The sequence below is a fragment of the Vanacampus margaritifer genome, chromosome 4, assembly GCF_051991255.1.
Source record: "Vanacampus margaritifer isolate UIUO_Vmar chromosome 4, RoL_Vmar_1.0, whole genome shotgun sequence".
NCBI classification, from domain to species: Eukaryota; Metazoa; Chordata; class Actinopteri; order Syngnathiformes; family Syngnathidae; genus Vanacampus; species Vanacampus margaritifer.
This window is the reverse complement of record NC_135435.1, coordinates 11,703,876-11,717,011: the sequence shown is the minus strand read 5'-3', so window position 1 is coordinate 11,717,011 and position 13,136 is coordinate 11,703,876. Positions and strand designations below refer to the sequence as shown.

Sequence of the window (13,136 nt, the reverse complement as noted above, 5' to 3'; positions counted from 1 at the left end):
TGAAATTCCACAATGTGATTCTTTACACATGTTGACTTACATTTGTTTGCTTCAATCATTTCTGCATTGCGGTCATAAAACATACGTATGCTGGCTGTAAACTAGCACAAAAACCCGATACCAGCATTCTTTCCTTTCCTGGAATGGGACTGTACCAGACGCCATCTATTGACAGCAGAGTGTAATGAGTCCTTCACTTTCACGAGGAAAGCATTTTGTCTTTTCCACCGGAAGTAAAATGGTAAAACATCCGGTTTATGCTCATCGTGGAGTATTTCTTTCCTTAGGTGCACATTTCCGTCATAAAAAGGCTAATCGCATAGCTATTTGTATTTGATAACTGCTTTTTAAGAGACTTGGAAGAGTCTCCAGTTATATTAGTTTAGCTTACTTGTTGCGACAAAAGAGACGCGTTTGCTAGCAGCGAATTGGTAAGCAAACGTCGTGTGAGTGTCAAGTGTTGTAACCCCGTGTGATGTGTGCAAAAAAAAGCGTGATAGAAGAGTATGGAAAGTATTGAACCAACAAGCGACAGCGTGAACAACTGATAGCTGTTTGTAAAAAGCCTTAAATTGTGCTAAACACAGCAGGTATCACTGGCGTGCTCAGGCAGACTCCTAGTGGTGATGACACCCTTGCCCCTCTGCCCTCTCGCAAAAAAGTGCCCTTTGGAAAGTTATTTTAATTAATGTATTTATTTAGTTAGTTATTAAATAAGCAGTTTACTGAGGACAGGTAAATGTTGACACAATATTTTAGAAAAGATGCACGATTAAACGCTTGGGTGGCGATGTGCGCCGCACACACGTACACGCACGCGTACGCACGCACGCACACGCGTTATGTCTCCTGCTATACCTCAGCCAGGTAACTGTTCTGAATCCAGTGAAATTGTATTGTTTGTTTGCCCTCGCTCTATTCCAATAATTTTGTTGTGAAGTAGCATGTCTCAAAGCGCACAAACAACTGAGCACTGGCCACCTAATTATTATTATTATCATTATGTGTGTGTAATGTTTATTTAGTTTTTTTTATAAACTTCTATTGGCAATGACGCAATGCAAATGCTTCCTTTATACGGTGAAAACAAACGGCGGATTGTAATGCTTTTGCCTGTGACTATCATACAAGCCACACCGATTGTTATAGTAGTCAAACGACATCTCATCACATTTTGAAATCAAAATAACCCTCACAAATCAAATCACAACGATCAAAAGTCCAATGCTTTTCAATGAGCGGATGGATTTCGTTTACCAAATTGACCGCCATCTTGACCTGAGACGCCATCTCGGAATTGTCAATAAGGTATTATATATGCGCACAAGTTATTCTAATAAACACCACCCTCATCAAAAAGTTCAGAGAAAAATTCAACATAAAAATGTGTCAAAAGTCGAATGTTATGACACACTTACAGTTAGATTACATTTAATTTAAATATAATTTATATTGTATATATTTAATAAGTACTCATATTTTCATTTGAAATAGTAAACCATTAAATAAAGTGTAATATATGCAATTTTATAATTTAAAAAATGTGGATGGATAATGGGTAGATAATTTCAATACATTTTTGCTTTGTCACCCAAAAATATTTTCATGAACTTTAAATGCATTTAACTGCATAATTATGTTGACCTGCAAACCCTTCTTTCTTTTTTATCTTTTAGTGCGTCCCATGTATTTCAAGGCCAAAAAATACTAAAGCTGTGACTACGTACCGGACACATGGGTAAGCAAATTGAGCGCACCAACAAATTGAGGTAGAAGCTTGGGTTCAAGCTACACAATGGACAGACATGGTATGGCATTAAAAAAAAATCATAGTGCACACATGGAGATACAAAACAAGTAAAAGATGAAAAGTCGTGATTTAAATTTATTAATATTATTCATTTTTCACATATTAGGAAGAATATACAGTTTGTGAAGGCAGGCATGGTCAGATTTTTTGTAGGAAATATTAAAATAACCGTATTAAATGTTTAGTCATACCTAAATCTACAATGCTAACATTAAAAATAATGGACTTGAACAAAAATAATGATAATATTGTCATTCATTCTTGAACAAAAGTTGTTGATTTAAGAAAAACTCAGATTTCATGGGTGCAAAAGTATGTGAACTTCTCACTTAATCAGACATTGCACCTCCTTTTGCAATGAGAACTTCATCCAAACACTTTCTTTAGTGACTTATCAGTCTTTCACATCTACTTTGGGGATTTTTTTGCCACTCTTCCTTGCAAAATGCAGCCAATTGAGAGAGGTTGGTGGGTGTCCCGCCACAGTATTTTTGAAAGAATTTAAATCAGGATTTTGACTGGGCACATCCAAAACATGAATCTTGTTGTTCTTCAGCCATTCCTTGGCTATACTGCTGGAATGCTTTGGAATATTGTCATGTTGCATGATCCATCGTCTACCAGGCTGTAACTTCACAAAGGATGGCTTCAGGTTATGTTCCAGGATTTCACAATATTCCTCTGAATTCAAATCTAAATATTACATTTAAATACATTTTGACAAGTTTGAAATATTTATTTTTAGACTTTCTACATAAATGATTGGTTTGTCTTTTTGTGTCCTGCAGATGTCCATGAAGAAGGTTTTCATCCAGAGCAACAAAAGTGGAGCTCCAGGGTGGAGAAGCAGGAAACAGAGTCCCCCCATGTTAAAGAGGAGGAGAAGGAGACTGAAACCACTGAGCTGCCGTTTAATCGTATCATTGTGAAGAGTGAAGATGAAGGTGATGATGAAGAAGAAGGTGATGGAGACCAAGCAGACGGCCTCTTAGCTCCACTATCAGATCGTCAAGATATCATGTCACACTCACCTGACACTGATGATGAACATTTGAAATGTCACACAGACAACAAACGCTTGAAATGCTCTCAGTGTTTTAAAACTTATGGCAACAGGAAAATCTTGAAAAGACACATTATGACTCACACCGGAGAGAAACCTTTTGCATGCTCAGTTTGTGCGAAAAAATTCTCTCAAAAAGGAAACTTGAGAACCCACATGCGTATACACACTGGAGAGAAACCCTTTTCCTGCTCAGCCTGCGACAAACGTTTTAGTGATGGTTCCGCGCTGCTTCAACATAAAAAAACGCACACTGGGGAGAAACAATTCATGTGCTCAGTTTGTGGGAAAGGATTTGCCCAAAAGGGAAATTTTATTACACACACGAGAACACACACTGGAGAAAAACCCCATTCCTGCTCGGTCTGCAGCACCAGTTTTAATGATAGTTCGACATTGGCGCGGCATATGAGAACACATACTGGGGAGAAACCTTTTTCATGCTTATTCTGTGGGAAAAGTTTTTCCCTGAAAGGGAATTTTGCATTGCACACTAGAATGCACACGGGAGAGAAACCTTATTCCTGTTCAATCTGCCAAGCAGGTTTTCGAGTTCGTTCAGGTTTGGTTCAGCACATGAAAAAACACGCTAAAGTATGTTAGCTGAAGTGTGTGTGATTTAAAACTAGCGGGTGTTTAATTTTCAATTGGTATTTATACACTGAATTATACAGACATTTAATACTGCATTTTTTTACACTGCATAAAAGGACTTACCATTACAAGAAATTCTGATGTCATAGAGACATGGGCAGTAGAGTTAGTTGAGGGTAACGTGCCATGTTAACTACATTAATAGGTCTACAATATAGATGTTCAACCTGATTATTTATTTATTTTTATAACTGCAGACTTTGTGGCATCATCTGGTCTGCCACAAGTTTTAACTTCTTGCTACACGTTTTGATCCTTGCTTTACCTTGTGTTTCAGTAAAGGATTTTTCATGAAATGCGTATTCGAAATAAACATTTACATCAGTTAAAAAATAAAAGGAAAAAAAGCTCTAGTTATCTATCGACAGTATGTGCATTTAAATTGCTCATTGCTGCTCATTTTTCTTTAACTAATTTTGGGAGTGGATCACTATATGTATAAATGTCCTTAATACATATTTTGCTATACAGTACTGATGGTTTTTGGCCTGACTTGACAAAAACTAAATGACTTGTGACAATTTGGAACATTGATTTGATTGGATGTGGACTGTTCTGGTTGTGTTAGCAGACGTTTCCATCATGTGTCACAAATGATGCGGGACTAGTGTCATTAAAAAACAAACAAAACAAAAAAACATGCTGGAGTCTAGCTCACTTTCTTTTGGGATCCCCGCAGCTCCACAGCCATCAAGATGTTGTCCTCATCGTGAGGAGAGTGGGGGTTGCATGGAGCCAAGTTTATCGTTGCTGTCTTTGTATTCTTTCACAAATTCATTCTATTGGTCTGGTCCCATGCTGTTTGTCATTTTCACTCATTATTAAATCAAAAGGGTTGAAAATAGCTGGAGAACAAATATATTAACTCTTGAACACTGAACAATCTTAAGTGTTTCAAAACTCGGCCTCTTCCCTCTGATCTGTGAAGTGAAAAAGTTGTAAAGATTTGAGTAAGCCTGTTTTATTAAAATGGAGGTTGTAGTGCTTTGTTCCAGAATGTTGCAGTCGACCATGAAGACAAATTTTTTTGTGCAGGTTTATTTCCATCTAGTGGTATTACACAGCTTAGTCAGCTAGTCCTTTAATCACATCACTCATGGCTCTAAGACCTTTGAAAAAGAGTTTGGAAAGGTGACGTAACAAGTTATTGGCTACGAGTCTGTAATCTTCTAATCAATGACAATGAATAAAATATATATATATTTTTTTAAAGCGATTTCTGTATGCTGTATGGCATGTACTATAATACCAACTTGAATGATGTGTTGGGTAACTCAATCAAGATGGCGTTCCTGTGATTTCCTGAGATGGTGATTTTGGAGATACGGGGGTTACATCCAACAATGTCTATGGCTCTGAATACGCAGTAAACCACACTTAAGTCAGCCTAGAAGTCTTAGAATAACCTTCCTACTAATGTTATTTGCTAATTTTGGTTAATCCACTCAATGTACTGTGTGTAAGAGGTATTGTCGTATGCTGCCACTAAACTGCCTGAAACACTACTTTTTTTTTAAATGAAAAATTAAGCTCTAAATTCGGAGTTTTCTACTCATGTTATGCCATGTAACTAAATAGAAGAAAATTACGATCCTGTTGCCAATCTCAATTAAATGATAAAACTATCACAACATACAGTATCTGAGTCTAAGAAATCAATGTTTTTTAAGAATACAATATATGTAAAACAAAAAAAGATTTAAAAAAAATGGCGATTTGCTCATAACCAATAACACCAACCCCCCATTTTTTACTTCCAAAAAGAGCCACATTTTAAGCAATGTAAAAATACATCAACATTTAAGTGTGTTAAGTACGTATACTTGGCAAGGTGACGGATCGGGAAGATTTTGCTTCTTTATTTTTTTTCATTGTATTTTTTTTTTAAGCACACACAAATTCTCTGTTCATGGAATGATACACTGAAGATTAAGAAGGAATATACTGCATGTCCAAAATGTATTTTCCATTTTTAATAATATTGGTTGGTTGATACATCACAGCATTTATTTGCAGTCCACATGCACAATAATATATCCATTATTTGGTTTCACTACAACACATCACCGTCTGATTCATTAACTGTTTTCCTCCAGAATGCATGTAATTGTGCACACAAGTAATTGACGGCCCCCAAGTCTTAGTCATCTTAACTGTAAAATTACCACAAACTATAATTCTCAAACACTTCATCATTTGATTTTGATACTGCTGTGGAAGTGCACATGTACTGTACATGCAACAAACATTAACTGCCATTAACAACCCAGGCTAAATGTGGCTCCTCCACCTTTGATTTTAAGTAACACTGCGTCAATGTCAAATGCAACTGTTAAAAATGATGCCCTGGGCTTGGGTACTCTTTATTGCCACAAACTGCACAGTTAAACACTCTCACCAGTGTGTGTCCTCATATGATTCCTCAATGTTGAATTGGCACAGAAACGTTTATTGCAGACGGAGCATGAAAAAGGTTTCTCTCCAGTGTGCGTCCTCATATGAGTTATGAGTGCCGACCGAAGCCGAAAACTTGTGTTGCAGACCGAGCAGGAATGTGGTTTCTCTCCCGTGTGCGTGCTGGCATGTCTCATCAAGCAGATCTGGTAAGCAAATCTCTTATCGCACACTGAGCAGCTGAATGGTTTTTCCCCGGTGTGCGTCCTCATGTGTTGAACCAAACCGAACGCAACGCTGAAACTTTTGCTACAGACTGAGCAGGAAAAAGGTTTTTCTCCGGTGTGCGTCCTGGTGTGAGTTATCATGTGTCCTTTCTTAGAAAAGGTTTGACCGCAATCTGAGCACATGAAGCGTCTCTCGCCCGTGTGCCATCGCATGTGCTTTTTAAAATCAGTCTGATTAAAGAAGGCTTTGTCACACTGGGAGCATTTCCAGCATGTGTCATCGGTGCGCTCAGATCTCGCATCACCTTGAGAATGCTCATCATCAGTGTCCAGCAAGTGTGACGTCGTGTCATCACTAACAGAAAAAGGAGCGAAGCGTCTGTCTGCTTGGGACCCTTTAGCACTTTGCGTTGTCATGGGCCGACTTGAGCTGCCGCTCTGAGGCTCCGCCCTTATGTTCTCCCCACTTTGACGGTCTTCCTTCTTTACGACAACGCAAAGCACAGGCAGCTCCGGCCCTTGAGGTTGCTCTCCCGCCTCTTCCTCTTTAATGTGGGAGTGTGCTGGATCCTGCTGCTCAGGATGACGCTCTTCTTCACTGACATCTGCAGTACACAGGACACATAAAATCTTGCCGTGTGAGCCAGGCTTAAGAGGAATCATGAATGAATGACGCCATTTGAGAGGAGCTAGGTAATGGATCGTACAGTACAGTAGAGACAGTACATTACATACAGTGCCTCCCAAGGTCGATGGATGACTGTATAATACTTTCTCACACGTTGTAGGAACGTCTGCACGAAATCTAATTAACAAACGGTAGAAAAGAGCTAACAAACCTCTGTTCAGTCCACTTTTAGGCTTGAAAACGGCGTCCAATAGTTGACGTTGTCGCTCGTTCTCCTTCTTTGTTCGACAAAGTTCCTCCTCGTATTCTGCGATTGTTCTTTCAAAAACTACAAATATTTCTTCGACGGCTGCACTCAGTCGCTGGTTCACCAACGCTCTCAGCATTTGAACTTTACACATATTCAGCTCTGTAAGGTGTCGCTGACTTTCTTAGCAGCTAGCAAGCTAAAAGCAACTCTGGAAAGCTAATGGCGATCTTATCCCCGCAACAATAAAACCAAGTAGAATGTTTTTCCTCATGACACAAGGACAACCGGCAACAAGCACAATAACATGGATTTTGCAATTAAATAAATGTTAAAATGCCAAGTGAGCTTGGAGTTGTTGTGGTTGGTTGGAGCTAGCGGTGCGCTCGCCTACCAGAAGTGCTACGGCAAGCCCACTAGAACAAACTAAAGCATTGAATTCCAGGCGAACTGCATTGCGTGTGCGTGTGTGTGTGTGTGTGTGTGTGTGTGTGTGTGTGTGTGTGTGTGTGAGAGTGACGACTATTAGAATCATTATTAAATCACATAGTCAATACATAATTTATTTTCTGCTGCATAGTTCAAACATGCAAATAAATACCCATATTAAAAGTCTCTCTCTCTCTCAACTGTTCTTGTTCGGTGTTCAACATTGGTTATCATGTGTCCTTTCTTAGAAAAGGTTTGACCGCAATCTGAAAAAAAAACCACACACCGGAGAGAAACCTTATAGGTGCTCAGATTGTGGTAATAGATTTATACAGAAGGCCGATTTAAATATACACACTAGGGGTAAGCGTTTTGCCTGCTCATTCTGCTCTTTAAGTTTTAGTAAGCGGTGCAATTTAATAACACACACAAGAACACACCCCGGGGAGAAACCTTTTGCCTGTTCCGAGTGCAATTTAAGTTTCAGTGTACGTTCAACATTGGCTCAACGTATGAAAACACACACTGGGGAGAAACCCTTTTCCTGCTCAGTTTGTGGGAAAAAAATCACTCAAAGTAGCAATTTGACAACACACTTTAGACGTCGCACTGGTAATAAACCATTTTGTTGCAGTGTGTGTGATAAACAGTTTACTTATAAGTATCAGATGAACAAACACATGTGTGATGGTGAGAAGAGCAGCAGCAGTGAAGCTGTAAGTTAACCATTAACCACCAACATTCATGACTAATTTGCGGCATTAAAAAACAATTGTATCTAATTCTAATGTTTAACCCTGTAAGTAGCCTTAGGTGACCTTGAGTGATATGAATGGAGTCTAAAAATAAATTATAATTATTAGTAATCTGATAATTCTGTTTAAAATATTGCATATTTAAGTTTGAAAGCACATCCGCAAATCTAACGAGGATTAGCAGTTCCGAAAATGGATGGATGTTCTAAGCTTTTTTTTTTAAATCTTTTTGTATGTTACAGCATCGACAATCTGTACAGACACGCAACATAGGTCATGATTTGTAATAAATAGATGAAATAAACATTTATGTGGCGAGTAGATAACAAAATGCCATGGCGTGGTAATGTGCCCTGATGTTGGACTTTACGAATGAGGATTCATTATAAAACATCCACTCGAATATTGTTGTAAAATGGTAACGTTTTAACTTCTAAGAAAGTGATAGCAAACTTGAGGCTTCTTGAAGACAGCGTCGAACGGTTGACGTTGTCGTCCTTCTAGGAACTGTATACTGCACATAATGCACACGTTAAATTATGTAATGTTCAACACTATTTACTTATGTCACAAGGTTTGTGACCATAACCGTGGTTAAAGACAACTGTATTTAGATTGCATTATGACTGTGGCATGAAATTTGTCCTAGTGGCGTTACGGTATAATTTCCGCTTTCTACTTCCGCTTTCGTTTTTTTGCAACCGCACGCGCTTGACAATTTTTTTTTCTCCCTGAATTATCTTTGAACGTGCTGAAGTTTCGACACAGTGGGAATCATCAGTACTTTACTGATATAAAACAGCATTAATTAAATATTATCTCCGTGTCCTCATATAGTCGTCTTGGTGAACTTTTCGAGATAGTTTAGCTTAGCTTGCTAGCTGCGAACAACAAGACGCGGAACTGATCAACACATCGCTCAGAAGAGATCAAGAGTACGTGTCAAGTGTTATTATCGCGTGAAAATGAATGTAAAACGTGTGAATGAAAATTACGCGGAACTTTCTCGGACAAAAGAGAAGAACGAGCGACAAGGTCAACTGGATGCTGTTTTCAAGAAGCCCCAAGTCTTGCTACGAAATGCAGGTTTGTTTATCTCTCGTCTTTAGTAGGTACAATTTATGTGGTAACTACAATTGTTATGTGTTTATTTCTTAATCCTTATTTGTGAAGGCGAACTTCTCTATGGCCATACTTTATAATGTGTGAAGTGTCAGTCGAAAATAAGAGGTACATTGCTAAAACGGACAGATTGCCGATGTGTCTGGTCAACTGGAGGCCAGAATAAAAGAGAGAAGTTCGTTTAAAAACTGCTGGTAAGGTTTGAACGTAGCAGCACTTCACAACTTCCTTCCCCTCTTTGTGTCCCTCACCAAAGCCACACGTCTCAGTCCTCACTCACATGAACATCCACTGTACATAATGTGCAACAAGCCTACGTTAATCACGGCTGCTACATTGGAAGCAAGACTTGTAGTGGAGTGTTAGTACAACAAAAAATGTTATTGATTTGAACTTGTATTTTTTGGAATGAACAATCAATTGAAAATGAAAAAGTTGCAATAAATTTGCTAATTCCACTTTGCCTCTGAATCTGTGGTCCCTTGCTTGTCTTATGCCCAGTTAGCAAATGAGGGATGGACATTTAAAAAAAAAAAATTTTGGAGGTGGATATTTTGCCATAGATTCAACAAAGCTCCTTGAGCGCCATGGTAATACATCAATGTGAGACTGCGTGAGTTTGTCGGTGATGGACTTGACTGTGCTCAGAAGTGCATGGTAAACGGTTAACACCTCATTCAAATGTACTTTTGACAGGTTTATATTGGCAGTTTTCCTAAATATGACAAAAAGTGATATTTTTAGATTACAATCATGGCTTTTGGGGCAACTATTGCCCACTGATCTTGAAAATCGTCTTCCTAAATGATGATGTGTCAAATCATTATACCGCTGTCTGCCTGTTAGGAACAGGCTGCAAAAAAGCGCTGATACTCTACGCCAAATAATGGTATGCTGAAAATACTAAAAACAGTACAAAGCGGGTTTACACATTGCAAAACAAGCACTAAATTACAAAAAATGTGGAAAATAACAAATTAATGTGAATGATAGCAGAGACAGTACACAATGCCACCTCAGAGGCACTTCTTTATTTCAACATCCTATCATCAGTCACAACCTGAAACTTGACATGACCAGACCATTTCTGTTTGTCTTGTGTCCTGCAGGTGTCAGTGAAGAAGATCTTCATCCTGAGCAGCACGAATGGCGCTCCACAGTGGAGAAGGAGAATCCGAAGCCCCTTCACACAAATGAGGAAGAAGAGCTAGCGCTACCCTTCATTAAAGAGGCTGTAGAGGAGACAGCGCTACCCCACATTAAGGAAGAAGAGGAACCAATGCCTGTCCATATTAAAGAGGAAGAGGAGGAGGAATATATCAACAACTTTCCATTGACTGTCATTGTGAAGAGTGAAAATGATGATGATGATGAAGAAGAAAGTGACAGAGACCATTGTGAAGGATCACAAGCAGACGGGCTCTCAGCTGCACTATCCGATGCTCCTGATGTAACGTCACACTCTCCCGACACTGATTATGAGCACTCTGAAGGTGAAGACGCGCAATGGAAGTGCTCGCTGTGTGGGAAGACATTTGGTTCAAAGTGGGGCTTGAAAGTACACATGAGAATACACACTGGAGAGAAACCTTTTTCCTGCTCACTCTGTGGTAAAATATTCACACAGAAGGCACATTTAATAGCACACACAAGAACACACACTGGAGAGAAAGCCTTTGTCTGCTCAGTCTGCTCCTTAAGTTTCAGCGAACGTTCAAATTTAGGTAAACACATGAGAACACACACTGGAGAGAAACCCTTTGCCTGTTTATTTTGTGGTAAAAGATTCTCTATAAAGGGACATTTAAGAACACACACAACAACGCACACCGGTGAGAAACCTTTTGACTGCTCAGTTTGTGGTAAACAATTTTCCCGCAGGGCACATCTAAACATACACGCAAGACGACACACTGGTGAGAAACCTTTTACCTGCTTGGTTTGCGAGAAACGATTCGCTCGTAAGGCTCATTTAAACATACACACAAGAACACACACTGGAGAAAAACCCTATGGCTGCTCAGTCTGCACTTTAAGTTTCGGTGAACGTTCAAATTTGGTTAAACACACGAGAACACATACTGGTGAGAAACCGTACAGTTGCAGTGTGCGTGATAAAAGCTTTTCTCAAAAGTATCTGGTTACAAAACACAAGTGTGCTGGTGAGAAGAGCAATGGTAAATGAAGCTACAGGATCTCAAATACACTGTACTAGTGTATTTTTCTTGTCTGTAAAATTGGATTTGTGACTGTGAATAAAAAGACAAGTAGGTAAACAGTAATAACCTTTACCCATTATTAGGTCCCTTGAAAGGCGTTAAACGAATTCATAAACTTTTAAATGGTTTGCATCATGAAAGAAATACCACAAATCTTTGTTTTTCAACAATCATTTGGAATACTGTAAAAATGGTGTTGATATCGCAACGTACGTATAATGCAAACTTGGGCCCCAGACCTGAGAGACTAACTAGGTTAGCACTAGCTAGGACAAGGCCAATAGCAACATAGACGGATTTTAAATATGATCAATGATGATTTTTTTTTTATTTCTGCAGTTAGCCAGGGTACAGTACGGGATCCTTAAGGTTCAAGTAAGTGATTTTTAACTGAAAAGGATAACCTTTGAAAGTATGTTTGAATGGGACAAGTAAATATAGGTCTGTAAACATGATCAGGAAAAAGTGCTATACAAGTGCACTCCAGCTACCATTTGATCAAATTGAATTTTTCATTTGTTTGGACTATCATGTGTATCAAGATAGTAAAATAATATACTGTTGTGCAAGCGGTAGGGTTGAGGACCCAAATGCAGGGAAGCAGTCAGGCAAGGAAGGTGTGCTCACTGCTCACCAAAATATGTTTAATTATGTAAAAGGAAACAAGGCACTTTGAAATTAACAAGAAACTAAATTAGGCTATTATTATTATTATTGTTGTTATTATTATTTGTATACCCCTGTTGTCTGTGTATGCTATGTCAAGGCTATATGTGAATTTTTCGAGCTATGTCGTGTACCAAAGTATTAAGGCCATGTTAAGCACAATATGAGTCATATTAAAGCTATACAGTATGTGTGCTTCATTGACGTGTTATGTAGTCAAAACTATCCTTCTGTGTTGGCATCATAACCAAACATCAGGTTCAATTTGTGGAGTTTGCATGTTCTCTCCATGCCTGTGAGTTTGGAGTCTGGTTTCACTGTGTGAGTTCATAGTATTGTGCACATGTCCATGTAGAATTCATGTCTAATTCATTAATTCATATATCTGGAGCCAGATTATTTAAATTTGTGCAACCACTTGACAAAATAAAATTGAGCACCATTACCCACACCTTTCATGGGGGGGATGCACTAATAATGCAAGTAATTAAAATAAAAAAACATGTGAGAAATTGACACTCCCACATATTTTTTTAAATAATTGCCTATATTATTATTTTCATTATTATTATTATACCTTTGAAAATAATGCCTTAAAAATTTTAGAATTTTTTTGTTAACCACTCAGCAGAGCAAAAACCTACATAAAAATGCGTCAAAGACTCGTGACTTCTTCTAACAACTGCAGCTAAATTTAGCTCATCCCTGACACAGATATTTTAGTCTCAATCCAGGTGTATTATTTCAACATAATTCTTTGACACCAATGACTACTTTCCTATTAACCAGGGGCCAGCTTTGGTGCCATGTTGTGACATATTGGGTAGTTACAGAAAGAGCACAAGATACTGGCCATATCGACCTGGAAATTGGTTTAACCACAGAGTTAGTAAATTCTGTTCACAAAATTATATTTTTATAA

The 13,136-nt window shown here is 38.5% G+C and overlaps 3 protein-coding genes across 4 annotated transcripts; 2 read left to right on the top strand and 1 right to left on the bottom strand.

The window, feature by feature from the left end:
- The first annotated feature begins 245 nt into the window (after positions 1-245).
- LOC144050804 (uncharacterized) lies at positions 246-4,665 on the top strand. Of its 2 annotated transcripts, none has more exons than XM_077564403.1 (3): positions 246-431; positions 1,677-1,738; positions 2,599-4,665. In XM_077564403.1, exons 2-3 carry the CDS (start codon positions 1,735-1,737, stop codon positions 3,474-3,476), a joined length of 882 nt encoding a protein of 293 aa, XP_077420529.1. In that variant the 5' UTR covers positions 246-431; positions 1,677-1,734; the 3' UTR covers positions 3,477-4,665. The 2 variants fall into 2 exon arrangements, with proteins under 2 accessions (XP_077420529.1, XP_077420530.1); XM_077564404.1 differs by lacking the exon at positions 246-431 and adding an exon at positions 1,183-1,308.
- An 820-nt stretch (positions 4,666-5,485) lies between these two features.
- Positions 5,486-7,435, bottom strand: LOC144050801 (uncharacterized). The gene is made up of 2 exons (XM_077564393.1): positions 6,988-7,435; positions 5,486-6,753 (listed from the first exon to the last, which is right to left on the bottom strand). Exons 1-2 carry the CDS (start codon positions 7,175-7,177, stop codon positions 5,912-5,914), a joined length of 1,032 nt encoding a protein of 343 aa, XP_077420519.1. The 5' UTR covers positions 7,178-7,435; the 3' UTR covers positions 5,486-5,911.
- A 1,468-nt stretch (positions 7,436-8,903) lies between these two features.
- On the top strand, positions 8,904-12,414 carry LOC144050797 (uncharacterized). Its single transcript, XM_077564388.1, has 2 exons — positions 8,904-9,293; positions 10,439-12,414. The coding sequence occupies exons 1-2, from the start codon at positions 9,173-9,175 to the stop codon at positions 11,512-11,514; spliced, it is 1,197 nt and encodes a 398-aa protein (XP_077420514.1). The 5' UTR covers positions 8,904-9,172; the 3' UTR covers positions 11,515-12,414.
- Positions 12,415-13,136: the final 722 nt, after the last annotated feature.

Excerpts from the sequence above, each read along its gene's own strand:
- LOC144050801 (XM_077564393.1), bottom strand. The coding sequence starts at position 7,177 with ATGTGTAAAGTTCAAATGCTGAGAGCGTTGGTGAACCAGCGACTGAGT. Across the intron at positions 6,754-6,987 it reads TAAAAGTGGACTGAACAGAG|ATGTCAGTGAAGAAGAGCGT; the intron begins GTTTGTTAGCTC and ends TGTGTACTGCAG.
- LOC144050797 (XM_077564388.1), top strand. The coding sequence starts at position 9,173 with ATGAATGTAAAACGTGTGAATGAAAATTACGCGGAACTTTCTCGGACA. Across the intron at positions 9,294-10,438 it reads AGTCTTGCTACGAAATGCAG|GTGTCAGTGAAGAAGATCTT; the intron begins GTTTGTTTATCT and ends TGTGTCCTGCAG.